A 27210-nucleotide genomic window follows, 5' to 3' on the forward strand; every position below is an offset into this window, starting at 1 on the left:
CAAGTGGTCCATGCAAAAGTGCTTGGGTAAAGGAGCTGCACATGCCTTACCTGTGCCCGTCTTGCAGGGGAAGTGCTGGAAAACCTCCTCTGCCAGGTGAGGGAGGACTGGCGCAACAGACCGCACTACTGCATCAAGAACCTCCGCTAGGACAGTTTGACAGGAACGGCGTTTAAGGCCTTTCTCCTCTTCACAGTAAAGCCTGCAGTTCAGAGGCAGTCCAAGGTTATGGGCAAGTCAACTTGACAAGATGTCAGCTAGCTAAACTGTCACTGTAAACAGGAGGCCAGACTTTCAAAAAAAGCTGAACCTGTTAGGCCCCAGGGTGCTACTGAAAAAGCCATTTGTCACGACTAGTTCAAATATAATTACTGACATTCTCTTCAACAGAGATCTTTACAGAAAACAAATGCAAGATTGTTTTTTCTTCAATAAGGGTAATGCTGTTAGTACAAGTTGGCCATACATTACACACAGAAAAGTGGACAGGGAAATGCTTTATTTATTAGACAGAGGTGCTTCTAATAAGTAAAGCATTTTCCTATCAGTCTGAAAGCCATTACACAAAACATGATGGTGCAATTCAAAAGGAACTGTTCTGGAGTCTTCTAAGCATCTACTCATTTCCTTTCCCTTTTCATTTAATACTGGCTTTTACTCTTCACCATGAGAGTGAACCAAGCATCCGTATCACTGAGAGCAGCTATGCAATTCTTTCAGAATCAGGTCTCCTGTAGAGCAGAAAGCCTGCTACTGCAGTAGGGTTTTTTGTTTTGGGGGTTGGTTTGTTTTTTCTGGTTTATAATCAATGACATTTTGGAGAGCTCACATGATAGGAAGAGCTGAACTGAATTTCTACTGCCCTGTGCTGGAATTTTTACTTCTCCATTTCTGAGACCAGTGGAATGGCCGACTGCCCTGCCCACATGAGAAGTCTGTCACTGACTGCAGAGCCTAACTTTATGCACTTTCATAGATTTCAGACATTATGGGCTAGTAGGGACCTCACTGGGTCCAGCCCCCACCCCTGCCATAGGCAGAAAGTTAGCTGGGATCAAGTGACCCCAGCAAGAAATACGTCCACCTGTTTTTTGAAAGAGTCCAGAGTAGGTGCTTGCACCACCTCCGTGTTGACCCCGGACACTCGCACCATAAAGAACTTTTTTCTTATATCCAGTCTAAAAATCGGCCTTCCTGGAGTTTATGGTGAACAGCTGGTTTTCCCAGGTCCTGATGCACCCCTCTTATATAAAATTGTAGGGACTTGCCACCAAGTCCCCCCAAGCCTTCCCTTTTCCAGACTGAAGAGTCCCAAGTCCTTCAGCCTCTCCTTGTATGATCCAAGGCCTGGAGGGCAGGCCATACAAGTGGCTCTCCTCTAGACTCTCAAGCTTTTCACATTCCTCCTGAAGTGGGGGGCCTAATACTAGATGCAGTACTCCAGCTATGATCTCACCAGGGCCAAGTAAAGCAGGAACCTTGTCTGCCTCTTGTGTGTTACTCTCCAGTTACAACCGTTACAGCTTTAAGGAGGTCTTATGTGACCTGTTTTGAGTTCAGCTTGCTTTGGTACAAAGAAAGATCACCTCCAACCAAGGAAATCTGTAGATTTCCTGGTCTTACATGTGTCTTATGCTTTTTTTTTTTAAAGCAAAATCCTGTTAAGCCTGAATCTGTACCTATATGTTGTCTTGGTAACAGAAATTTGGCTCCCTCCTGGGTTTTTTTTGTGCGTTTTCCCTTTCAATTAGAAGGCTCTGTGCCAGGAGTGGTATATCAGGACCTACTATGACTTTTCCTTCAGAAAATAACTGAACAACAGATCTTAAGTGCAATGTGACTAGGTACTAGATGCTAAAGTAATTCTCTAGCTGGAGTCTTAAATTCACCTAAATTCAGTTCTGTACATATAATCTTTCACAATCTCCAGTCTCAAAATATGTTGCTTAAACATACATGACAAAAAAGTTGCGGTAGTGAAAGCAAGGATTAATACCTACCGGTCTTTGATTATACTGAAGTAAAAGTTGGACAAGTCTCTAGTGTGGAAAGCTTGCAACAGCCGAATAACCCTGCTATAATCATATTCCTTGTATGCTTCTGTGACCTGGGGAATGGTGCCAGGAAAAAGATGTTAGCAGCACACCAAATACCAACATAGGGCAAAAAAAATGCAAGTCACAATGAGTCCGGGAACTCTTAAGGAAACAGGAGGGAGACAAGTGTTGAATGTGAAAGCCTGGATTCTTGTAGGGGAAAATAATTCATACAAATTAGACAAGAACACAGGAATAAAGTGCACTATCAATAAAGCCACTGCTCAGAATTTTGACTTAAATTGTTTTTTTTCTGTCTTTATGGGACAGTTGAGCAAAATTCAAGAGATCTTGTCTTCATACTAATGAATTTTTCAGTAAAAAAGGAAAGAGAACACCAGAAAAGAAACCACTCGTGAACACGGAGACATGGAGGGTGCCACATGAGAGCACGGCTCTAGCACTGGGCTCTCTTCTCACTGGAGCAGCTGGAGGCTTTGAAAAAAACAAGTCTCGGTCAAATTAGGCAAAATTCAACACAAGCTCCCTGTGCCTGTGTTTTTCTTAAAAACAAAACCAAACCAAAAAAACCCCAAACAAGCCACACCCTTTCAAAAAGCCATAATTTGCTGCCAAGAGGGATAGCTGTATTTCACATGTTGGAGCCTGGGCCCCAGACATATCCACCGACTCCAGTGGAAGTTGAGTACTAGGATAAAGGGCAAACTTAACCTGTAGTTTTTCAAAATAAGCTACATTTTAATGGGGACAGATTAAGGACACTTCTAATCCATATACCTGAAAGACTATTTCTGTGAACTACATACCGTACATATAGTACAAACAGAACCCAAGTGCAACCTAAAGCTTTCTTATCCTAAAAAAAGTTGGCATTCATGATGGAAGCTACACAACTTGAAAATAAAAGGTGAAGCTAGTATGTTTTTATCAAAGAGACAAGCAAGAGCTTGCTCTTGTTGTATTATTAGAAGAGTCTGTTGTTTAACCATTTTTATTTTAAAATAATAAAATGCAGACATGCTTGAGTATATTCTCTTAAAACAGCAGAGCGTATTCAGTGTTAGCTAACTGCTAAAAACATGATCTAGTAAATCACGTTAGATTAATACAACTCCCCCTCACCTTGTTGCTATAATCCTGCAGTAAGTGTAGCATGTACTGATCTATTACATACATCTCTGAAGCAGGCACGGAGTCAGTTTCTGGACTGAAGCCAGCCACGTTTCCCAGCAGAAAGCGTAGTGTATTCCGAAGCTAACAATTAAACCAGACAAGTTCAATTAAGCTACTTAACTATAAAACCAAACAAGGGACAACATACAAGAGATTTCTACTGTCAAAATTTAAATCACTGAACTCAATGATTTTTCTAATTGGATCATTCCAAATCACTGAAAAATTCAATGCAGAGCATGCACCACAAGGACTGTAATGGGAAAAAGAACAAGTAAGTTATGTGCAAGCAGAATTCAAGATAGGCAAGATAGAGAGTTTTTATTTTCTCCAAATTATATTACTCTTTTACCAGGCTGTGAAGGGAAATGGTAATAATTATGTGGTCAGAAACAACCCAATTTTAAGCCAAAATAATAAAAAGATTAAAGCCATTTGTAATTGAGATGAGTGTCAAAGTCAACAGTTACCAATTTTGGAAGGATTCTATTCAGTCACTATAAAACTAAAAGAAGCATTGCGGTAAAATAGTTGCTTTCACCTTGTTGATATCATTTCTTGCAGCATTTAGTACAGCTGGTCCAATCAGCACTTCACTGAAGACGTTTGACTCTGCCACCCACCAACGAAGAACATCTGCACCATATGGAGGCTCTTTACTGTGGTCCTGTTTATGGACAGAGATGCAAAGCTTTTTTTCAGTTTTGTTAACTTGTAAAGTAAAAACTATGCAAAAAGTCCTTGTGAGGTTGGATAGAGACTTCCTGCCTGGAAGAAAAGCATGCACTTAAAAAAAACAAAAAACAAAAAACCATAAAACACCCAACCCCGCCCCCACAAAAGATAAGTGAGGCATAATCATGTGGAAGAACAAAAACTAAAAAGCCCCCCGCCCCCCCTCCCATTTCTACAGCATCAACTTCAGCAAAACTTCTGATTGTTCAATGAAATAAGAGGTTCCCATATCATTTAAAAGCCCAATCCATAGCCTCATTGGATGCTATGTGCACAGGATGCTAGGACTGCTTTTTATCAAAGACACATATTTGAACTTTTATATGAACCCAGCTTTTGTTTAGAAAGTCCTTCCAGCTGTGTAGTAAAGAGCCACTTGCAAGTCGGTGGTAATGCACTAGATCTTCAACAGAATTAGATATATTGAGTTTTATTATTTTCAAATTGTTTTAACAGAAGCTTTCCAAAGATCTATTAGAGCTGCTTGTGGTATGAGAAGAAAATACAGTATACAACTAGCTGCAACACATGATGGAACTATAAAAATTTTATGAGACAGTATGTGCATGGACTTACTTGTCCTCCATTGATTACTACATCAGGGTCAACCACATTGCCAATAGATTTAGACATCTTTTCTCCTTTTTCACCCAGGGTGAATCCATGAATCATCAGAGTCCTTATAAAAAGAAAAAAAAATTACACACACACACACACGTACACGTGTGTGTGTGTGTGTGTGTGTAAAAAAGAAAACTAAGTTTTTCACATTCCTGAAGCACAGACTTTAAGAGAACACCAAAAATCATGACAGTTGGCAACACTGGTATTTCTACTCTTGGTAACAACAGGATTTCTTTTGTATTAATGAGATCTTGGTTAGAGTTCATATTGTGGAAGGACAAGATTGCAAATGTGTTGTTTAAAGTCATTTCAGGGTGTGTGTATGTGATTCTGATTGTACCAAAGCATCCTTTTATTATATCAAAAATGGACTAAAATCTAAAACCCTAAAGGAGTTTAGCAACAGATCTAAAAAGGGAAAGGTCATTGTCTGAAGGGTCTGTTCGCAAACACAAAAAATACTGTAATAAACAGAAATATTGAGCGTGTGTGTGTGTATGTTTGATCTATTTTATAAAGTTGTTCCACCACATGACAAAAATGGACATTTACATTCAGTACATAAAACAGTCTCATTTAAGTTGTTTTTTAGAAAGTGTGTACTTCCTCACTGAAAGTATCATAAATTGCACGTTTCCCATTGTAGCCCAACGTCTCCAATTACGGTAGCATTAAAAGATATGGCTATGGTAGCTTATACTTAGCTGGCTTGAAAATCAGGAGAGAGGGTGGTGGGTTTTATTTATGTATTTATTTTAAATTAAAGTTCAGATTAGGCAACCAGTTTTACTGTTTGGAAATAACCTCACACCTGTAAAATTGATCAAGACACTGAAGTTCAAAATCCCACCTCCCTTTCACTGAGCTTGACTGTTCAGTTCTGTGGAAGCTACTCTAAGGAAGCTGCCAAGGCTCATTTTTAAGTCACTGTTCAGGGCAGTGCCAGGGTGGGTAATGGCAGAGATAAATGGTGACAGCAATATACATAATGGGGCATTACCGGAGTAATAGAGAAAATAAAAGGCATCAGAGCATGAAAGAAAGCATCCATTCAAACTCAGGATGGGGGAAAGTATTCAGGAAAGAAACCCATTGCAGTATATACCATTAAGCAAATTTCATTGCACAAAGCTCATGAAGGCTATCTAAAGATTCAGCAAAGGTTGTTGTGGGAAGAAGGTTTGTTCCTATGTTCTACTGTTCAAATACCAGGTCTGAAAACCACGCACTTACTTATAAGGTGCTTTTTTTCTTGTTGCCACACTAGTTAAGACAGAGGATTGAAACCAGCCTCCCAGTTGGTCTTTTCCTTCCAAGTACAAGTCTGCTTGTTGATCTGCATCTTAAAACAAAATAAAGTGTCAACAGATTTTTTTTTTAAAGTGTCATTTTATATTAGATTCTTGGAAAACAGGAGTCATGTTGGGAACTATTGTTACTCACTGCTGTAGGCAGATTGGAAAATGGTTAGAAAACACTGTGCTTTTATTGTTTGTACCAAGATCTGGTTTATTTCTTACAGTAAATAATACAGAAGACTACATGGAAAACATGTTATTAGCCCAACTACTCAAGCACAATAGCTAACAATAGGGGGGGAAAAAAGTATATGGTCATTAAACCTAGTATTTGTTATATGCAAAGACTCTATACATAATGGAAGCAGCTTGTCTTTCCACTGAAATAAGCACAGCTAAAATATGAACAATTCAAAATAATGTAATATTGCTTATTTCGCTCTCAATGCATCTTATAGAAAGACTGAAAAAGTCTTTAACCAGTAATATAACTAAGCTTCACTATAAGTTCATGCATTATCAACCGGAATTCTACAGTGACCTGCAAGTTCATCAGAAGGGAACAACTCCGAAGAAGGATCTGGCTGTATCAGTACAGGAGTGGCCAACCTGCAGCACATGTGCCACAAATGGTATGGGCAGCCTCTGTGCAAGAGACGCAGCAAAGCAGGGAGGGGACAGGCAGCAGAGCAAGACGTGCGGCAGGGAGCACAGGGCAGGGAGTAGAGTAGTAGATTGGGAAGGGGAAGAAGATCAGAGTGGCACGCAGCTTAGTTTGTGACACTCCTGCCAAGAAGACTGGCCTCCACTGTATTAGTACATGCCATTAGGCCTCTCCAATTTATTTCCAGTGCAGAGATGTAAATGTTAATGCAATGCATTAATAACAGATTTTACATAGCTCTGGCAGGACCTCATCTAGGATACTCTGCACCTATTTGGTCACCCATGTTCACGAAAGTCAAGCCCAAACAACTGGAAGAAGCAGAGAAAAAGGGCGCCATGATGAACAGGGGATGGAGAGCCCATCTGACAAGAGGGGAAAACAGCACTCAAGAAAAAGACTTATTTAACCAATGAACAAAGGATGGTACAAGAACAAACGGGTATATGTTGGCCATGAATAAATTAAAGCTGGAAAATAGAAGGTTTTTAATGATCAGAAGAGTGAATGTCTAGAGCAGCCTCTCATTTGGAGAGGTGGGTTCAGAATAAGGAAAACAAAAAGAAAATGGTAACTACTTTCAATCAGTGTATGAAAGGGACTTATAACTTGGTTGACTGTGATTGCAAAGAAGTGAAGCAGGTGAACAAGAAATCCTTTCCAGTTCTATTCCCCAAGCCTTAAAAAAAAATCTCCAGTATCAGCATGCAAAGAATTGGTTTCACAACATAGTACACCAATGCTGTATCAACAATAAGAGTCAAGAGTCTCTGAAATTACAAGTACTCAAAAGTAGGATGGTGAAACTGGTGGTTATTCCATACTACAATATACTTTGTGACCAAAAAAAAAAAACTTTCCCCAGTATTCACAGAAAAACTTTCAGTTCCAGATAATAGTTCCTTTTATCTCTCTTGGATTGCCTGAGACAGCTTCTCTCTTTGGTGTTGACACACTCCATTTATTTGTTTAACTTAATGGAAGTTTCGATATTTAGATCCATCCTGTAATAAAAGAAGTTCAACATTACAAAGGTCAAGGCTATTCAGCCACTGCTAGCAAAAAATGTGTGGGTGAAGGTTGTGCTTCCATCAGTTTATTCTTTCAAGAAAATCCACAAAGATCTAGTTTTAGACAGTGCAATAAAATGATTATTTTTTCCAGATTGCAAAATACCTGCAAATGCAAGATGACCACACCATAAAAAAAAGCTTTAATGCAAAAAACACATCATTAAATTTGGCATTTGTCACTAAATAAACTATCTCTGGTACTTCTCTCTAGCAAACTACCATATTTTGAAAGTGATGATTTTTGCAAGTTAGGGCAAAATTTTATTTTAAGGGACTCAAATCCAGACAAATGAAAACCCTAAACAGATGACCACTGGCAATATTCGAGCTAAATTTATTAATACTGGTCTTTCTGACAGAAAACTGCATTTTTAATGAGGTCCTCAATATTACACGGCAGCAAAAACAGACCTACTCCGAGCTGGTACTTTACATTAACTGAATAAAACATTCTTTTTGTAGTTTACTGGTGAGGTCTCATGCTTCATTTTAATGAAAAAGCAGCAAAATAGTGGTGACTGTCAATTTTAAGGAGAATAAAGTTCTCTTCAAATTTTATGGAAGAGCAGAATTACAGTTGAGAAAATTTCAGGTTTCTCTTTGACAATAAGCTATAGAGCAAAGGTCATTAAACATTTATCATTTATGATCCTTTTGGTTTAGATTTCAAGATTCTTTATCTTTGATCATACAGACTTTGACTTCCAGGTTAAAAACGTATGGTACTTTAATGCCAAGAATAATTAGCTAAATTTTAATTTAAGTTTTCTGGTCAGCACAAAAGTTAAAAACACAGATAGACATGCTGTAAAATAATCACATCTACTCAGTTAAATATTAGCAAGAGAGATAGGAGAAAGAATTATGGTGCTGAAAGTACACTTGTTGCAACAGAAAGATGGTTTCAGTATTGTTAGGATGTAGGGGCCTGATTCAAAACCCAGAGTTGACTGGAACTGCTCCACTTACTCAGCAGGCTTTGAATCAGGTTCCTATGCCACAGTAATATTAAAAAGATATTTACACACAAATGTAAGGTTAAACTTATATAATCCTCGCTGAACTCAAATTAAAACAAAATTATTCATTTAATCTGAAAGCAGGGGTGCATCGATAAAGATTTTCTTAGACGATACCAATAGCTGATTATTAACCAACTGTATCGGCCGATGCCAATCCAGTAACTGATTTACTTTAAAATGAAAAGCTTAAAAATGGCTGCAGGGGCACCTGAATTAAGCTCACTGAATGAGCTTTAGATCAAGTGCTGCCACCACCATTTTTAAGTATGGGGATGCTTGTAAGTGTAGGAGAGCCAAGAGTGGGGAGGGCAAATGCAGGTTGCCAGCTGTGGGCTTGGGGCTCTCCACCTTGCTGCCTTTGCCCTGGGAGCCCTGCGCTGGCCATGCACCCTCTGCCCACCCAACAGTGGGAGGCACAAGTCACCACCCCTACTGCTGCTGGGTGGGCAGGAGGCATGCGGCCAGCACAGGGCTCCTGAGCGAAAGGCAGCAGAGTGAAGAGCTCTGAGTCCAGAGCTGGCAGCCTGCATTCACACTGTGCGCAAGTCTGGGAGGGGGGCACATACCCCCCATACATCCCCCAGGGGGAACGTGCAGCAGCAGGGAACCACCCCTCCATGCACCCCCTGGACAAGCCACCGATGGGTACGTCCCATTCCCTGCCCTGGCCCCAGGTCCCATGAACTGCCCTGGCTGAGCTGCACCTTCAGCCCCAGCCACACTCCCTCCCTCACTGTGGGGGCCTCCATCTGCAACTCCCCCCCCCCCAAGCCCCTTCGCTCCCCTGCACCTCTTCCCCTCCACAGACTTACCTTCAGGGAGCTGTTCTCCACGTGGCCAGGAATACCGCCAGGCAATGTGTATGCGCGTGGCCATGCACATGCACGTGGCACCCCTTGCGTCTTGCTCCTGGCAGCCCCAACCAGGACCCCTTGCAGAATGCTGCCTGCCTGCAAGGGGAAACCTGCAATTTCTGGAGGGTAACCAGGCATCTGGGGGCCCTAGATGCGTGGAGGAGAGGGAACCCAGGTGTCCAGGGCCCTGGCCAGAAAGCATAATTATCAATAAACATTATCAGCTATAAAGGCCAAAAAAAGCCAATAGCTAATAGTGTAATGTAATTTCCCCTTTTATCAGTCCCATTCCGATACGCAACTAATATATTGGTGCATCTCTATACAAAAGGCAGGTAGAGAATCCTTCAGATGTTACAGGAACAAGTAGCCCGAGACCATTAAAATGTGCAAAAACATTATTCATTGCTACTTGTCTTTGAAGATATCACCACATGCCATTTTGACTACTCAGGGAGAATCTGAATGTTTCTTAGGTTACATTCATGCACAAACAGTTGCTGAAACAGAGCATGGCCACATAAAACGGCATGATCACATATAGACACATCCATTCTAGGTTAACATACTAGAGATGCAAAGTCCCCTTTCAATGCCTTACTCAATAACATCCTCACTGCCACGCAATTGCATTTTTATAGACGTACATTTTACATTCTGGCTTCTATCTATCCAGGAGAGCACACAAGCACCAGCACACAAAGCATACCAGCAAACTCTCCCTATGCCTGAATAAGCTTGTTTGTGCCTGGAAGCTTGCAAAGAACAATTTTTCCAACTATTTAGTTGGTTTAATAAAAGATATCACACCTACCCAAAGAAACTTGTCTGCCTATGTCCTTAGACCAGCACTGCTACAAGCAACAACCCTAAAGCTATTTGAAATGGAAAAACTTCACAACACAAAGAAGAAAGAAGCCAAACTTAACAGCCACATTATCACTACCATCCATTTACATTTTCACCAACCTGCATTTTACATAGTGGCTTCTATTCTACTCAGGAGAGCATACAAATACCAGCAGACTCTCCCTGTGCCTGAAGAAGGGCGTTTGTGCCTGGAAGCCTGCGAAGAATAATTTTTCCAACTATTCAGTTGGTCCAATAAAAGATAATCACATCTACCCAAAGACCCTTGTCTGCTTATGTCCTTAGACCAACATGGCTACAGCCAAAACCTCTTACTCATTGACACAGACTGCCACCCCTGCTTTACGTGCCCATTAAAGATATGGCCTATGGAGCCCTGCCACCCAGCCCTGCTTCTCCAAGTAGACCCACAGGCTGCACACGGCAGGCGCAGGGCCCAGAACCCATGCCATATGCAAAACCCATTCCAGACATTCCAGGATCCACGCTGCCCCGGGGCAGGCATTGCATGCTGCGTGGGTCCTGAAGTACATGCTATGCGCACTGGATCCAGTATGTAAAGTGGTGGTGGTCTAGGGGCCTAATCTGGCCAGTGGACCAGCCTTGTGCCCACAGGGCAAAATGAGTTTGACACTGTTACCTAGGGAGCAATGTTTTCATGTTAGATTGGTAAATGTTCCATCTATTCAATGACTAATACAGATGCCTCAGCAGTGATTCCAGGAAGAGAGCTGAGAATGATCAGAGGGAAAACATGTTGGAAGAGATCATGCAATACAACAGAATAGAAAGCAAAGGCAATGCAATTCCTTCATGTACATGCAGAAGCATCATATAGTAAGTTAAGACAGCAATAAGCCAACAGTATGGACAAATGTATATTTGTAGCTGCTTCAGAAGAGGGGGAGCTGCTGCTTAGGTGTACAGAGTAGCTGTCATGCTGTAACTAGTAGGTCTGCATAAGCCTGCAGCGAGAGCCTGAGCTTAAATCATCCCAATTTTGACCCCAGATGGGTTGGAACAGTTCTTCTAAACTTGTACTGCTACAGGCTCATGCCCTTTCTTCCTCAACCATTTCCAACTGATGATCCCCAAACTTATAGCCAAAGATCTTGTCATTAACACGTAAATGCATGAGTTTAAAAATTGCACTGTTAAAATTTCATCTAAATTTCAGGGGTGTAGGATGTAGGCGTGTTGGTCTAAGGACATAGGCAGACAAGGTACTTTGGGTGAATCTGATATCTTTTATTAGACCAACTTAAATGGTTGGAAAACAATTATTAAGCAAGCTTTCAGGTTCAAAAACACATTGTCAGGATAAGGAAGTTTCAGCAGTTGGTGTGTGCTCTTCCTGGATGGAATGAAAAGTAAAGAAGTCAGAGGCTGGCCTGGTCCGTATACAAGACAGGTAGTCAATGAAAATGTAGACTGAGGAGTCAATGGGTGACAGAGAGGCTGGATGTGGGGGAAAGAAGGGAGATGAATAGTAGAGAGGTACCTGGGGAGTCATGTCAGGCAGGTTATAATGTGTCATAAATCCAATGTCTATATTTAGTCCATGATTTTCAGAATCCAGGAGGTTGCTGAAAGGAGGTTAATAAAAGATATCAGATCCACCCAAAGAACCTTGGTCTATCTAAATTTCAGCACCTTCCAGTTCTTCCACCATGATATGCCAGCTCTCCTTTGAACTTACAAAGCCTCCCAGACCTGCTGTGTCAAACTTCATTAAACACATTCCTACCCTGCGTCAGTCATCAATGAAAAATATTGAATACACTTAAGACTTCCCCTTTTCAACACTGCCTATTGTGTCTCTTCTTTAATCAGCTCCCGGCCACCTTACAATTTAGCAATCCATCTTATGTGGCACCATGTCAAATACTTTACTGATATCCTAAGAGATTATTTCATAGATTTCATAGACATTTGGGCTGGAAGGGACCCCAGAGGATCATCGAGTCCAGCCCCCTACCCCAGGGGCAGGAAGTCAGCAGGGATCATAGGATCCCAGCAAAACAAACATCCAAATGTGTTTTGAAGGTGTCCAAAGTGGGTGCTTGAACTGCCTCTGGCGGCAGTCTATTCCAAACCCTGGGGGCTTGGACAGTGAAAAAGTTCTTCCTTATGTCCATCCTGAACTGGTCACAGTGGAGTTTGAGACCATTTGATCTTGTCATCCCCCGGGGGGCTCTGGTGAACAATCATTCCCCCAGATCCTGGTCATCACCCCTAATAAACTTATAGGTGGCCACCAGATCACCCCTGAGCCTGCGCTTTTCCAGGCTGAAGAGTCCCATTGCTCTCAGCTTCTCATCATAAGGTCTGTTTTCCTGACCACTGATCATGTGCATGGCTCTTCTCTGGACTCTCTCAAGCTTCTCCACATCCTTTTTGAATTGTGGAGCCCAAAACTGGATGCAGTACTCCAGCTGCGGTTTCACCAAGGCCGAGTACAAGGGGAGAATGACGTCCCAGGATTTGCTTGAGAAGCATCTATGGATGCAAGCCAGCATTTTGCTCGCTTTACTAGCCGCAGCATCACACTGAAGGCTCATGTTCATCTTGTGGTCAATGATGACCCCCAAGTCCCTTTCATCTGTAGCGCTAACCAGCGTAGCACTACCAAACCTATATGTATGCTGCAGGTTTTTCCTCCCAAGGTGGAGAACCTTGCATTTTTCGGTGGTGAACACCATCAGGTTCTCGTCCGCCCATTTCATGAGTCTGTCCAGATCCGCCTGGATCACCCTCCTGTCCTCAGGTGTGGATGTTTTACCCCAGAGTTTGGTGTCATCAGCGAACTTGGCCAGTCTGCTTCTGACACCAACGTCCACATCACTGATATAGATGTTAAACAGTATAGGCCTTAGGACAGAGCCTTGTGAGACCCCACTGGTCACAGCGCACCAAGACAATTGGCTCCTGTCAACCACCACCCTCTGGGTCCTACCATGGAGCCAGTTTCCCAGCCAGCGGATCGTGGTGACATCAAGGCCGCAGTTAGCCAATTTAACCAAGAGGTGATCGTGGGATACCAGAACGAAGGCTTTTTTAAAGTCGAGATATATGACGTTGATTTCTTCCACTTTGTCCAGGTGATAAGTCAGTTAGATTTACATTTCATTTGTCCAGAAGATTCATGAACTTCTACTTCAACTAGAGACACCAGGCTAGTATGACATTTAAAAAAAAAAAAGCAGCATTTTACACTGTTTTCCACGTTTTCTTTTCCTTTACATTTTTTTCTGAAGTCTTCCATACCATATTGGAACTGTGATTTTTTTTTTTTTAAACAAAGATTGTCTTCATGTCATTTCCCCTTCCCCTCACTTCCCTTCAAGTACCTTACCACTTTTGAAGTGGAAGCCAAGAGCTTAGTTTTCTATGTCCTCCTCATTCTCTTAACCATCTTCATCTCCTTGGCGGCAGCATCCTCCTTGAAAACTGTGACAAAGTATTTCTGGGCCGTACCTAAATTATCATTCATCTTTACTCAGTTTTAAAGAAGTGGGGTTGCCCTGCTGTTCCTTGTTTCCTTTATATTTAGATGGCCAAAGACTCTATTTCTTTTATAATAAAAAGCACTGTAGATACTGCATCTGAAAGGTGGGATACCTTATGGAACAGGAATTATTTAGTGCACCTTAAAAGGCTACAATAGAAAGTAAAACTGGATGAACCCAAGGAAGAAAAAGAAAATGAGGCCACAACAACACAATGGGAATGGTAAGTTTACTAAAAAGTTAAATTTTTGATAACTCAAGCCATGTGTAAGAAATAAGGAATTGTCAAGAACTTAAGAGTAGAAATGGATAGCAGTCTTTTCCTTCTGCGATAGAACTTGAACCAGTTTGTGTGATTAATGGTATATCATTTTAAGCTCTGATTTGGGACAGCTCAGAAACACATACTTAATTTTTTAATTCTAGCAACTTTCAGGGAATTAAGAATGTGTTTAAACACTGAACCTGAAACACAGGCCTTAAATTGAAATATTCAGCCTGGAGTTCAGTACCCAATTCTCACTGTGGAATCTGGACCCTAGAAAAATTTCAGCCTTGATTCTGTTGGCAGGGCTAAAACACTCATGTATGTTTTTAACATATCTGGGTGCAACTCCTAGACTGGATCCTGTGGTTCTCTGGCTTTTAAACACATTTTCTAGGGGTGTGTTTCCCTGACCTGGTTACAGGATTTTCAGAGAAGACAATATATTACTAAATATAAATGAATCCAAAACAAAAAAACACCCCACTGCACATCTCCCTCTCTTCCTCGTGACAGAAAGATGCAGACAATAGATATTAATTATATTACTAAATGCATTAGTGGAAGGTATCCAGATGTTACAGTACTGGGCTTACTATAAAAACTGATATACACTGGAACAAACTGTACCAAAGGAAGCTTTCCACTGCACTCACATGCAGAGAATGCAAAACCCATATTCCTCATAATCTCCACCTAAATGACTTTAGCATATATATGGAGAACTTAAAACAAACACACACACACACACAAAAAACAGCATGCTGAATGGAGGAAAAGTGATCCAATTGTTATAAACCATTTCCCAACATGAGACAAAAAATAACCGTTTCATTTATTTCACCCAAGTTGGAGCACCTCTCCCAAATCTGGGATTTGATATCAAGTAGTATATCATTTTCTTTTTACATGGGAACAACCCACAACTACGTATTAAGAAAGCGTAAATGTTGTGAAATCAATTTCTTAGAAGTTAGTAAATGCAAAGATTAAGGTTGCCTGTGTCACCTCAGCCCTTATCCTTTTCTATTTTATTGCATAACTGCACAGTATTTTCCCTGTTCTCGGAATGAGTCAGGAGCGCATACCAAAGGAAACTATTGTGTGCAGGACCTTTAGATTATTACCTGCAGAAGGTAGATGATGAATGTGGCAGTGATTGCAGGAAGAGGTCAGACAGTAAGGCAACTGAATACTGTTCAGGAGCTGCTGTGTAATATGGGACAAGCAATTAAACCTGCTGTGTAATATTGGGCAAGTTACTTAAAAAAAAAACCCATCAAGCTATTGAGCTAAGTATTGAGCTAAGTAATCACTAATTTAGGAGTACCCAACTTGAGCCACTGGGGCCTGCTTTATCAAGTGCTGATCTCTTACTTGCTGAGCAAATGCCGAGACCTGAGCCTTGAACCCATCAAGTGCTAGATACTGTCAAGTATTCTAGGTCAGGTCCTAGATGTCACAACTGGACATTCAAGAGTTAGGAGAGTTTTTAACCTTGATTCTCCTGTGCTACTACTTCAGTTTACACATGGGAAAGAAACATGGGGATGTTCTGAATTCAGCAGTGTTTGTTAAGTACTCTGATACCAAAGTAATAAACACTACAGAAATGCCTATGAAGACATTAATATTTCTCTCTTCAGACAGTGAACTGAATACTGTGCAGTAAATATGACATGGGGCCATGCAACATACAATGGGGGGAAGACAGCATGCTGAACAGTTGTTCATTAAGTGAGCACCATTCTTCCTGTGCATGCAAGAAGGGCTTGGTGTCCTCTTTTCTCCTAGCTTCTTGTCCCAGTCTCTCTACCCAGCCAGTCCAAGTTTTTGGACTGGGGATAAGATAATTTCTTAAACATTATTTGGAATGCAATTTTTCTTTTTCAACATAATTTTCTCTTCAAAAAGGACTCAAACTGCTCTATCAGAACTTAAAATCAGGCTCAGGCAGCCAATTGGCACTGAAAAGTTCAGCCTGAACAGTTTGCCAAAAAATGGGAAGTTTTTGGCAAATTAAAGGAAACAGCTTGCCCCCTGGGCAAAACCTGCAGGAGAGCTGGGGAGGTGCTGTTGAATGACCAAGCGGCAGAGCTGCTGAGGAGGAAGTTTTACTTGCACCAGGAACTCAAAAGCAGTACCTGGCTGCTGCTGCTACCACTGCCACCACAGACGCTGCAGTGTGGTCTGCCTGCCCCAGCTGTTGCTCTGACAGCAGCAGCACAGCCTACATGCAACTGCAATTCTGGCACCCCTCCGAAGTTGGCACCTGGCCCCCACCTCTTGCTATGTTACTAGGAAAGGGCTTTTCATCAGCCATGCCTACAACAAAAATAGTTATTTATGGTTTCCATGAAAACAGTTTGCTATCCAACCTATGCTATTTTTATTCTGAGGTTTTCCTTCTCTTTGAGGGAGCTCTACTGTTAGAGTCAATGAAGATGTCTCAGCTGACAGCATTTGTTTATGAGAAAGGGGATCCTCTGATTTGTTATAGAGTGGTTTTGTGCATCTGCTTTCTTTGGCAAGGGATCTGAAATGGCTTTACTGACAACACTGTGAGCAGTTTAATACTTATTATTATGTGTGATTTTTATTATTGCAATTGTAACATTTCAATTACTCTGAAAAACACAAAGCTGGGGCAGTTGTGTGACAATGAAGAAAAGTGAACTGACTGCTGTAACTATCCTGAAGTTATGAGGGTTAGAAAGGGCCAACTTAGACATTTTAAACTGATTAAGCTGTTGGCTTTCTAAGGAACAAGGCTGTTGACTAACCCTGGGCAAGGATGAAGAACTGATATGCTTTGAAACAGCTCATTCAAGTACAGTAGGTACTCACAGGAATAAGCTAGATAAGTCTGAAGCTACCCAGCTCCAATTACCAAGAACAGCTGTTTAGCAAGATCATTTCTCTGAAATTATAATTGTTAAGTTTTTTTCTGTTGTGCTGGTAAGAGCATTAATGGTTCATCATTCTCATCAGCTAAGCTAACAGAGCATAATGCTTAGGGACATTAGTGTCACAGCATTTACCATGTATTAAACCCTCCAGTGGCCTTGAATGTGACCCAGACTTATTCTTAGTGAGGGCTTCAGCCGTGCATGACTGACAATAATCAAAGACAACTGATAATTGCAGGAGCCTTTGTGAGAAATGCTGCTGCCATTGAGTTTTTGCAGTAAAATTAATAAACAACATTTTACATATGGCACATTGTCTCTGGATAGCCAGTATGCTGTCAGGAGTTTGACCATGGGACGTGTCTCCTCCTGCTGCAGTACTTCTCCAGTAACTTGTTTTTTCAGAATTATCACAAAGCCATTGTCCATTTTCTTTCAAGTAAGAATTTGGAGAGAAAGAAAACAAAACAAAACTATATGGTGATATACAGATGACTCTGCCTTGTGAAGGGGGTTGGACTAGATGCCCTTTGGAGATCCTTCCCAGGCTTACTTTTCTATGATACTATGATGGAAACCATTTGGGAAACAAGGCACCTATATGGAAACATTTTTTAATATCGAAAACTTGTTTCTTTTTTTCCCCTCTGATGAAGGGATTTTTTTTGTCCTGAAATTAAAAGATTTAGAAAGGGAAAATATTAGAGAGTTTCAAGATGACTTCCACATGACGGAGGCAATCATTTATGCTATTCTAACTCCTTTCTGGAGAGCTGGTATGACCCTATACAATTACATTTACAACTAAATTTCTATTAATCAATTTTAGTCACCCTCTAAAATTGCCAGAGGAACTTTTATTAAGTCTTTAGAAAAAGGTAGAATCTGTCCTATATTTCATGTGACTTGTCCAAAAGGATTCTGAATCTTATTATCCTACAGTAGAAAGATTGAGTTTAAAATCATCCTTTTGGTGATATTTTGTAGACAAGGGTAGAAGAAAAATCAGGACAAATCACATATACACAGTTATGAAGAGAATGGGCACTTACTAGCTTGAAAACCAGTACCCAGAAGACCCAGAGGATTAAATGATAAATATTAAAAAGATTTATGATTTTAAAGAGATGTCCTTTAATATATCAGTTCTCAGCAGCTTCAAATAGTGTCAGGATTACTGGAGACCTGGATTTTCATTTAAAGAAAAAACAGATAAAATTCACTAGCCATTTTCAAAGGGAAATAGAGCTCAAAAACTGCTCTCCTCAATGGAGAAAGGCTTCTCAATGGAAAAAGCTATTTTCTGCCAGACATAAGTCACCTGACAAATTCCATGTGCATTATGAACCGTTAAAAGGATGTATATCCCAATTAAAAAAAAAGTAATTTTGAACACTATTATGGCAAAATCTAGCTTCAGAACAGAAAGCATAAAGTCACCTTGCATATTTTCTACACTGTGTTCACAAAAAAAAGGTGAGAGAAATAAGCATGAATCAAGTTTCTTTATGGTGTTGAGCTAAGATGGAAAGTTCAGTGCAAAAGTTGCTGAACTCACTGTCATGTCGCTGGAAATGTTATGCCCTTAAATTATGAGGCAACGTTTCTTTTTGTGATGTCTTGTACTGCACCAACTATGCAACTGAGAGGGAAGTTTGGCAAGCTCTTGGACTCACACTGCTGACTGAGCTTGCAGAACCTGAAGAAGCGTAGCGTGCGCCCAAGGGCTTGTCAAACTTCTCTCCCAAACCCATCAGCTGGTCTAATGAAAGACATCAGAAGTTAATCTCTTGGTCCAGAAAATGTACAAGAACCATCACAGCTACAACACTGCAATCACACCATCTCTAAGTTATTGAGATGCACTCTCAACTCTCAAACTTAAAAAGAAGTTTGTCTGGGAAGGTAAAAAAAGGCTAATGAGAAACTAGGTCAGATGCTATTCTACCTATTAGGCATTTAACTGGGATTTAGGAATTAAAACATCTAATAGATAGAACAGTTCTAACCCACTGTCTACCCTCTTTTTGGCTAGTGGTCCACAAAGACCTCTTGAAAAGAAATGAGAAGGGTTTGGTAACTGGAAAAAAAAAAAAATACATATGGCGAAGCTAATGCTACTATGAGAATGAGCAGTTCTAGAGAAAAACTGACAAAGCAAAGCAAAGGATCCTAGATAGTGTTATAAAACATATAGATAATATAAATATACCATGAATTTTTTGTCATTCCTCTAGGATGCCTTAAGGATTTTATGCTACAGTTATTTTTGGTTACAAACCAAATAGTCTAAAAAAAAGAAGGAAATCTGCTACATGTAAACATCTGAAAAAAATATACTGTCTGCTGATGATACACCATTGCCTGACTATATTGCTAGGGAACAAAACCTCTAAAATAAATACATTTTTATAATGATGTCAACAAGATTGCTATCAACACAACTGCATACAGTAGGTTCACAGTTCAAAGTTCAGACCTGATGTATTGTACAAGAGTCTTACCTACAATGGCACCGGACTCTGGAGCTTTCTCTGGACTCGAAAAGGATTTGAATAATTTTAAAAAGACTGTTTTTTTTCTTTTAGACTGCTGACAACTCCATTTTAGCTGTTATGTAAGATCCCAAGCACAAAAGCCCAACACCCAGACTTCTCCTATTTTTGGAATCACCAAAATTATAAAAATTCATACACCTGTGCTGGAAGACGCAGTTTTATTAATTTGTAGCACAGTAAATCACACTAGCTATGCAAAATAATCAGGAGTTGCAACATCAGCATCCATGTATGCTGTTCTATGTAATTAGGAATTTAACATTTTTGGTAGTCCTAGTTTTATATGATACAGCGCATTATCAACACAATCTGAAATATATTAATTTGAGATAAATTAAGATCTGTTAGCAGTGAACTACTTTTTCATAACAGGAACAAGCTGCTTTATCTTTTTAAGATGTCTGATGTTTCAAATGCTATGAATAATCAAGGATAACACAGAAAAAAATCTGAATTTTTACAATACCAAAAATGAGCTTACCAAGAGCAAACCCTTTTCTTAAAATAAAGAAAAACAAAGAAACCACCCCACACATAAGCAAAGAAAATCTTTGGTAGTGATGAGATGATGTTGCTAATTGGCCAGGAGACATGTGAAAGGCAAGAAATCTTGTTGTATGTGCCATCTTTTATTGGATCAGTTGTATGGTTGGCCCTAGTGTTTAGTGTCCAATAGACTGATGTAAAAGGTGCTGGGGAGATTTTTATAGGAGAAAATAACCTCATAATAAATGCATCAACTGCAATTTGCCGCTGGTGTAAGCCAAATCAGCTCCACAGTCAATGTTATGGCATACAACAATGGGGAACTTGGGTCACCAACTGCTTCAAAATAATATTCACAGTACACTAATTCTATACCTTCCAGCACGCGAGCCCACGAAGTTCCACTATCAAACCAAATATCCAGAACGTCCTGTCCCTTTACATAATCCAGTGCATCATGGTTACCAACCTATTGGAGTAACAGGTAACAAGCTCAGTCAGTGTACAAAGATCATTCTGTATGATCAGTAACAGAAGAGCTAGAAAAATCCCCCACAGTCCAATTTAGTATTTAGTCTATTCATGTTCTGGGTGAGGCCCAGAAACATGCACAGTTTGAAACAGTTTATGTGCACAACTGTTTGTAATAGCTCACTTCTGCACCAGCTAGAAGGCTGGTGCTCCAAAAGGCTTAGAATGCTGAGGGCAGCAAAAGAATCAGAAGCTACTGTAGACAGGCCACACGCAAAGGGGCATAAGAACTGAGCCATGAAGAAAACCAAGTAGTAACAAGTACCATATTTACCTGAATATGGGTCCTTGCACATGCGAAAGAAAAAAAGGATGCACTTAACTTTAAACTTGGAATGTTCCCCTGTGCTGAGCCCAGCACACGTCCAAAAGACGCAGCACATTAGTTCAACCTGGCTCTGCAGTGTCTGTATAGACTGGGTGCTTTTCTGGCACTTCTCTAACAGCTGACTGAATCAGCTTTAGATAAATGCATCAAAAAGCTCCACTGAAGCACCTGATCTATACAGACGCTGCAGAGATGGGTAAAACTAATGTGCTGATCCTTCCAAGAAAGCACAGGTTTTTGTTTTTCTTTCTTTTCTCCTCCCCTAATTCTGCAAGCAGCCTATAAGACAAGGTTTTTCCTGCCACAATCAACACCCGGGGAAAATTCCCCTAATCCTACATTAGCATAACCTTAGTTTTCTTTTTAAAAAAGCATAATTTGTACTCTAGTAGGTGCTAAAGTGCTATTTAGAAGTGTGTTTATAGAGAACCTGTGCTAAAACTTGCACAGTTACAAAAAAGGTAAAAGATAACATTTCTGGGTGATCTAGGTCTATGGGTACTACAAGCAAATTGCTACAGCTATGTTTACTTCAAGGTCAATAGGGTCTGACAGTAAAGAGAGGGGAAGGGTCGGTCTGTAGAGGGAAGAAGTTGTGGGGCTGGAGAGCAAAGGGGCTACCTAACTCCAGAGATTTATTTTCCGCCCCCCCCCTGCCCCCCATTGGCAGTAGGAGGTTGATAAATTGAAGACAAACCTCCAATAATTAGATTCTATACCTGGAAAATGTCGTCTCAAATTTATAAATTTTTCCATATATGAAGTCTAATTACTGGCGGGTCATTTTATAATCCAGGTCATTTTATATCCCAGTAAATATGGCCCTCAAGCCGAATGCAGCCTTCAAGAGGTTAACCCGTGGCCCCTGGACTCCCAGTTCAGGTACTGCTCCCTCCTACCCCATCACTCTCCTGTTGCCATCCTGGTGTCTCAGAGGTCCCCCTGCCTCCTCCTGCTTCTGCTTCTTATTCTTGGGGGTAAAGGGAAAGGGCATTCATGGTCAAGGGTTCAGGGAACCCAGGGACCTGCACAGCACAGTAGCATGTGGCCTCTGGCAATCAAGAAGTTGGACAGCTCTGCCCCGACACATTCTTATTTAATACCTTTTTAAAAAGTGGGGGGGTGGGGGAATCCCAAGGATCACAAATATCCAAGGGCATTATACTGCTGCCCATGAAACACCATCAGAGGAAAAGACATTAAACATACCTTTGCTACAGCCTCTCTTGGTAGAAGCTGCTCGACAGGGAGGGTCCACCATGCATCACTTCCTTGCTGCTCCACTATTCTAATAATGTTCCCAATGGTTTGACTAAATAAACGAGCAAGAAAGAAGAATGTAGCAAGATTAAAAATCAGTAAATTACTATAATTTCCTTAATGTAACTACACATTTATTTAGGCCACGTACATGCATTCAGCCTCTATAAGGAGATACACTGTTCCCCCAGCGGAAAACAAAAGAGTGCAGAAGTGAAGCTCTCTCTCCCAGAGTGAAAATGGTGGCGCAGGAACAACCCAGGTTGTTTCTCCTGGGAGACTGAATGTCTGCACACTTTCCCCCAGCTTAAATCCTCCTGGGGACCAGGAGGGAAGAGCCAGAGGAAAAGGTTCCTTGTGCCTTCTTGAGATCAGGGCCACACCAGTTTGTAGGTGTGTGCATGTGGGAGGGAGGGTGAAGCAGCTCATCTCCTGCTTCTCACACCAAAGAGTTCCTGATGTAAGAAGCAGGCAGGGGCTTTGCCAAGCCATTCCCTCTGCTCAACTCCTGGGTACCAACTGCTGCACCCTGACTACTTCCCCTTGTTCCCCCCTCCCCGCTTTCAGCTGAGCAGCCAATGTAGCAAGCCACTTACAAGCCCAGCTCTTGGCCTGCTAGCTTCCCCTTGCCTCTCCACATTGCCCAGCTGAGTAGCCGGGGCACCAGCTGAAAAGTCTGGCTCTCAACTTTGCTAGTTTCCCTTGCATCCCACCGCTGCTCAGCTGAGTGGTGGGGGGCAGTCATTTAAAAACCAGAGGGTCCTGGAGCATGGTAGGTGGAAGCTTTCCCCAAGCCCAACTCCCATCCCGGCTGGCTTCCCCTTGCAGGCAGAGGAAGCCTGCTGTGCCAAAGTAGCAAAGCTTGTGAGCCTTGCCACCATAGTAAAAATGCCCATGCTACCCTGCACCACTTTGGGCCAACCTGGAACAGCATTGGGTGAGGGAGACTGTTGTACCTCTGTGGCAAGTCTCCCAAAGCCTTACTGCCACAATTGAGATTCTCTCCCTTCCTCCTGCACTCCTCCAGATCAGCCCAAAGGAGTGCAAAGAATGGTGGCTATTTCCTGCGAGAACCAGCAGGATTCCTACCATGGGAGAATGACCACCTCATGTTAATCAGGCTGATGGTGGGTGGGATGGGGGACCATCCTGGGACAAGAACTGTCCCTGGATGTGTGGCAGCTACTGCTTTTCAGAAGCTGCCAATTGCCTTTTGACAGATGGACCCCTTCCCATGCAGGAAAAAGACATGCTGTTGATTAAATCGGCTCCCCTAAGGGCAGGAGTGGTCCAGGGAGCAGCCCTCTAGTGCCCCTGGCTGAAGACTTTGCTTGTGAAGCTCTTCAGCCATGGGGATGGAGGAACATTTGTACAGTCCCGCTCCCAGAAGAAATTTCTTCCAGTAGAACTGAACACCTTGTACAAAGTCTTAGAGCACATAACTGTACTCCAGGTACTTGAGCTCACTGAAAATGAGCTAGCTTGGGTATCAAATATAGTATAGCTGTGCTAAGTAGGTGCACTACCCTGGCTAACCTACCCAGCCTCAGCCACAAGGCACTTCATGGGGCCATGTATGTTCCCTGTGTCTGTGTACATAAACCAAGCCATTAAATCAGTGGTTTTCAAACTTGGTCACAAGCCACCAACAACTGGACATTTTTTCTGGGTGTTTATATAGTAAAATATTTTGAGAAACATGCTGTGAAGCATTCCTTGAATGGAAGAGATGGACCCAGTAGAACCACCTCTCTAACAAAGGATCTTGAACATGTAGCCCTCATAGCTCCTGTGCCAAGTATATACACTTACTTTTATGGTTTCTTTAAGACCGCAAAATTACCCAACATTGTGGTTAAAGTGTCAAATCAGGTCTATTTGATCACTTGCTAGTCAATTAGTGATCTCAATTTGTAGACTGAATAAGCAAACAAAAAGACAGTTCTGAAAAAGACCAGTTTTGAGAGCATATTGTTTTCAACCAAACATGAAAGTCTTCTGGTTTCAACTTAGAAATTAGACCTACATACAATCCTATGTCTAAAATGCCACTAACACTTGCTTTTTATTTTAATAAATTAATTAGCTAATATCACTGTTGTGTCCACAAGCTATATGGTATTTTTATTCCTGTAAAAAGAACAAAAAATCTCTGACTTACATTTTTTTTTAAGTCTCATTTCCTTCCCCCACTTCCCCGCTTGCTGACTTTCAAGACTCAAGTTATAGTCTTGGGTGAAACCCCAGGTGAACTGAGGTCAATGGGAGTTTCACCCTTTGTGTTTTTTGGCAACAACTAAAGACACCTCAAACAGCTTAAGCTCAGGGCCTTCCAAGCTGTATTGTCAAATTCACCAATAACTCTTGGCCTTGGAGCAGTCACTGAATTACTTCAGTTTCCCAGTTTTCTACCCACCTTTGGCCAGATCCATTAAGATTTTTTCTAAAATAGTCTACAGTTGGTAGTAACCAGGAGAACGCATGTTTCCATATGGCAATAGGAAACATTAGGCTAGGGGTTCTCAATCTTTTTTTAGATTCTTGGAATCCCTCTGAAAAAGACAGCTCTCAGCTTTCACTTGTTTCTTGACTACGGAAAACCAATAGAGCAATTCTTCTGCTGCAAAAAAACCTCAGAAAGACCACAGGAGGCCAAAACGTTTTGGAAACTAGGGATTCACATCTGGGTTTATCGTGTGAAACATGTGCAAACACCTAGACATCTATGCAGCACTAATATTGTGCTGCACCCTGACAGAGTCATTTAAATGGTAGTAGAAAAATGTCAAAAAACAAACGCCAGTGAAAGTGCAAGCCTAAGAAGAAAATAGTGTTGAAGTTTCTTTTATACCAAGGGTGTCAAAAATACAGTCTGCAGGCCGGATCCAGCCAGGGAAGTCCTATGATCAGGCCAGTGGGTCTCAGACTAACCCCTACATACTGCATGTGGCACACACCAGCCCTGGACCCACGCACTGCATGCAACATGTGGAGTGGGTCTGCCATATGCTGCATATGGTGCTCAGGCACTGCACACAGCACAGCAGGCTGGTCTGGGATACACACTGCATGAAGTGCCTGGCTTAACCAGCTCTGCAGGCTGGCTCTGGAGTCAGTCCAGATCAGTCCACAGACCAGCCCACAAGTGCCACAATCAGAGTGCAGGGCTGGTCCAGCCTCAGTGCTGCATGCACTATGTGGTCTGTGCTGGCTCTGCACAAGCCCTGGACCAAGGCTAGTACATGCTGCATAATGTGCAGGACTAGTTGGCCTGATCTGGCCTATGGGGCAAAATAAGTTGGACATCCCTGTTCTATAGTAAAGCTTTAATGCTTGCTAGTTTTTACTTCCCGCCATAACAGTGGCAGAACCTGCATCTCTGACACCAAACGGAGGTTTCAACTAAGTATCAAATGTTGTAGAATTACAGAATCATAAAAACGTAATCAATATAATCATAGAAATCAAATTACAGAATCACAGAAAATGAGGGTTGGAAGGGACCTTGGGAGGTTATCTAGTCCAACCCCCTGCTCAAAGCAGGACCAGCCCCAACTAGATCATCCCATCCAGGGCTTTGTTTAGCTGGGTTTTGAAAGCCTCCAAGGATGGAGCTTTCACCACCTCTCTGGGTAAACTGTTCTAATGTTTTTCTATCCTCTTAATGAGAAAATTCTTCCTAATATCTAACCTAAACCTCCTTTGCTGCAACTTGAGACTAGTGCTCCTTGTTCTGTCATCTGCCATCACTGAGAACAGTCTAGCTCCATCCTCTTTCAAACCAGCTGTCAGGTAGCTGCTATTAAATCTCCTGTTAGTTCCCTTTTCCAGACTAAATAAACCCAGTTCCCTCAGCCTCTCCTCAGAAGTCATGTGCCCCAGTCCTCCACAGAGAACCCACACACCTGCTCTGTCCGGCACCTGGGATGGCAGATAGGCCAGTGTGCCTGTGCAGCGGGGTCAGGCCCAGCAGCAGCGGTGGCAGATGAGCCCATGCTAGGTCAGCACCCCACCTCCCCTGCCCACAACAGCTCAACCAAACTCTTTAAGTGTCCCCCTACAGCCCAAATAATCGCCCACCCTAATTTAGTTAGCCCAACTGAGTAAAGGAACAAAGTGGTTTTACACTGGAGACTTCTGATGTAGATAGGGTCTCAGAGAACAGCAAGGCATTCTGTAACATGCAATACATGGGGCACTGGTACTGCACCCAGTTGTTGGATGGGGTAGGTAAAGCAAGGAGAAATTCATTTCCAAATATATTAATACAAATACTTTTAGAGCAGCAGACCACAACTTTCAACCTGACTCACTGTTGCCCCACTCTGTAGCACCCAGGTTGCCTGCAGCCACCTCTACTGTGCATGAAGGTCGCCAATTCCCATCCTCCATGGCAGTGAGGAGGAACAAGTTCTGCAGCAATGATGAGAGGTGCACACCATAGGGACTGAGGATAGTTGTGGTGGCAGTTGAAAGCAAGGCATGGAATGAAGAGGCAGGGGATGTACCAGGCCAAGCTGTATGCTGCTGATCCCCTGTGCTGCTGCCTATCAGATCCAAGCATGCTGTGGGCCAGTTTTCAACCCCTGTTTTAAATGTATGGTTGACATATGTTGGTTAACTAGGTTTTTTAAAGAGAGATTCTCATCTTGTCCCCATATGCTTTGTTAGCTCACACAACAGGAGAAATAAGCATTTAAAAAAAAAAATCAATTTCCATTAGAGAATGTAAAGGAGTCAAATCTAAGGCCTTGTATCTCTCTAGACATCAGAAATCTGTTTTCAGTTTGCAAGAAGAGAATTCCAGAAAAGCATTGTTTCTTTTGACAAAACAGGACATATAAGTAGATATGACATTTTGTTATACCTTAAATCAGGAATAATCAAAGATATGCTCCACAGGTCAGATGTTTCACCCGGCCCCCAGGGCTCCTAGAGGGGCCAGGAATTTGGGGTTGGGGCCTGACAATTTCAGAGGTAAGAAGCACCCATGT

General features: G+C 41.7%; 1 protein-coding gene across 2 annotated transcripts in view; it reads right to left on the reverse strand.

Annotated features, from left to right (window-relative positions):
• Positions 1-27210, reverse strand: part of IARS2 (isoleucyl-tRNA synthetase 2, mitochondrial) — a 61323-nt gene that overhangs the window by 4773 nt on the left and 29340 nt on the right. For both annotated transcript variants that reach the window (XM_090048655.1, XM_090048649.1), the window contains exons 13-20: positions 22166-22268; positions 20473-20566; positions 5823-5931; positions 4542-4644; positions 3772-3897; positions 3180-3311; positions 2001-2107; positions 51-202 (exon numbers count right to left, since the gene is read on the reverse strand). In XM_090048655.1, the coding sequence (XP_089904781.1) occupies positions 51-202; positions 2001-2107; positions 3180-3311; positions 3772-3897; positions 4542-4644; positions 5823-5931; positions 20473-20566; positions 22166-22268 (926 nt within the window). The remainder of the gene's footprint in view (positions 1-50; positions 203-2000; positions 2108-3179; positions 3312-3771; positions 3898-4541; positions 4645-5822; positions 5932-20472; positions 20567-22165; positions 22269-27210) is intronic.

Source organism: Crocodylus siamensis, chromosome 1 (assembly GCF_052110815.1).
Source record: "Crocodylus siamensis isolate JL-2025a chromosome 1, ASM5211081v1, whole genome shotgun sequence".
NCBI lineage: Eukaryota > Metazoa > Chordata > Crocodylia > Crocodylidae > Crocodylus > Crocodylus siamensis.